Genomic DNA, 1,231 nt, shown 5'->3' with positions numbered 1-1,231 from the left:
GGCCCGGGCCCCACGCCTGGTGGCATCCTGCCTGGGGAACTCAACATCACAGCCAACGTCACCGAGCAGCGAGCCTCGGCGCCGCCGCCGCCCGCGCCGGGCGCCGCGCCAGGCACCAACGCCAGCACCCCTGCCGCCAGCCCGCCGCCGCCGCCGCCCTCCGGCGTGCCCACCCCTGCCCCCTCGCCCGCGCTTTCCTCCCCGCCCGCGCCAGGGCCCAGCGGCAGCCAGGAGGGCGGCCTGGTGGCCCCCGCCCCCGCCCCCGCAGCAACCGCTGGCGGCGACGGCACGGTGGGCGCCGCCGGCCTGCCCGGCGGCGGCCGACTGGCCTCTGAGCCCAGCCCTGCGCCGGATCCCGGCTTGGTGGCCGCCGCACCCGAGCCCGCCGGGCAGACCATCCAGGTCGGCGCGCCGCTGGAGGCGCCAACGCAGCCGGTGGCCCCCGGCGGGGCCGCGGCCCCAGTGGCTGCCCCCACAGCCGCCCCCGCCAGCCCCACTCTGTCTGATGAGCCAGTCAGCCTGCCGCTGCTGACGGCGCCGGGGCCGCAGGTGGCGGAGCCGGCCACAGAGGCGCTGGTGGTGGAGCCTCCCGCGCAGCAGCCGGTGCTGACCCCAGCCCCTGAAACGGCCCCCGTGGAGCAGCTTGCCGGAGGACCCTCCCCCGCCGTCGTCCCCGGCGACGCCGCCGCACCGCTGGCGGCCCCGGGCCCCGCCTCCGGCGCCGGCGCCGACGCCGGCGGCGCGCCTGCGCAGGCGCCGGCCCTGCTGAGGCGCCGCTCCCTGCAGGGCTACAACGCCACGTTCAACGCCACCACTTTCTTCCTAAACGTCACCACCAACATCACCTATTCGGCAGTGGTGGAGATCCGGTGGGGGAGACCCGTGGCGGGGGTGAGCCCAGGGCTGTGTGTGTGTGTGTGAATGTTTTTGGATGTGATGATGCACGTGTGGTGTGTGTGTGTGGTGTGTGCGTTTGAGTTGGCGGCGGCGCCGGAGGATGCAGGCAGGCGCTGCAGTGCAGCGTGCGCTGCCGCGGGTGGGATTGATGCGCCCCGCCGCTAGCTGCACCGGCCCACCCCGCCCAGCCGCCATGCCGCCCACCACCTGCCAGGCCGCAGCTGCCCGGGGGCAGCGCCCTGCGGCCGGGCCGCCTGCCAGCTGCTGCGATGCACCACGCATGTGCCTGGCTTTGCTCCGGCCGTCCCCTCGCTTCCCAGCCCCGCCCCATCAA

The 1,231-nt window shown here is 76.4% G+C and overlaps 1 protein-coding gene across 1 annotated transcript; it reads left to right on the top strand.

The window, feature by feature from the left end:
- Positions 1-214: 214 nt before the first annotated feature.
- Positions 215-891, top strand: CHLNCDRAFT_55875 (hypothetical protein; the record flags this gene model as incomplete). The annotated part of the gene is made up of 1 exon (XM_005842530.1): positions 215-891. A coding segment is annotated over one exon (675 nt), but the record flags the coding sequence as incomplete, so codon positions are not given.
- Between the last annotated feature and the right edge of the window lie 340 nt (positions 892-1,231).

Source organism: Chlorella variabilis (assembly GCF_000147415.1).
Source record: "Chlorella variabilis unplaced genomic scaffold CHLNCscaffold_546, whole genome shotgun sequence".
Taxonomy (NCBI): Eukaryota; Viridiplantae; Chlorophyta; class Trebouxiophyceae; order Chlorellales; family Chlorellaceae; genus Chlorella; species Chlorella variabilis.
This window is presented reverse-complemented; position numbering and strand designations above follow the sequence as displayed.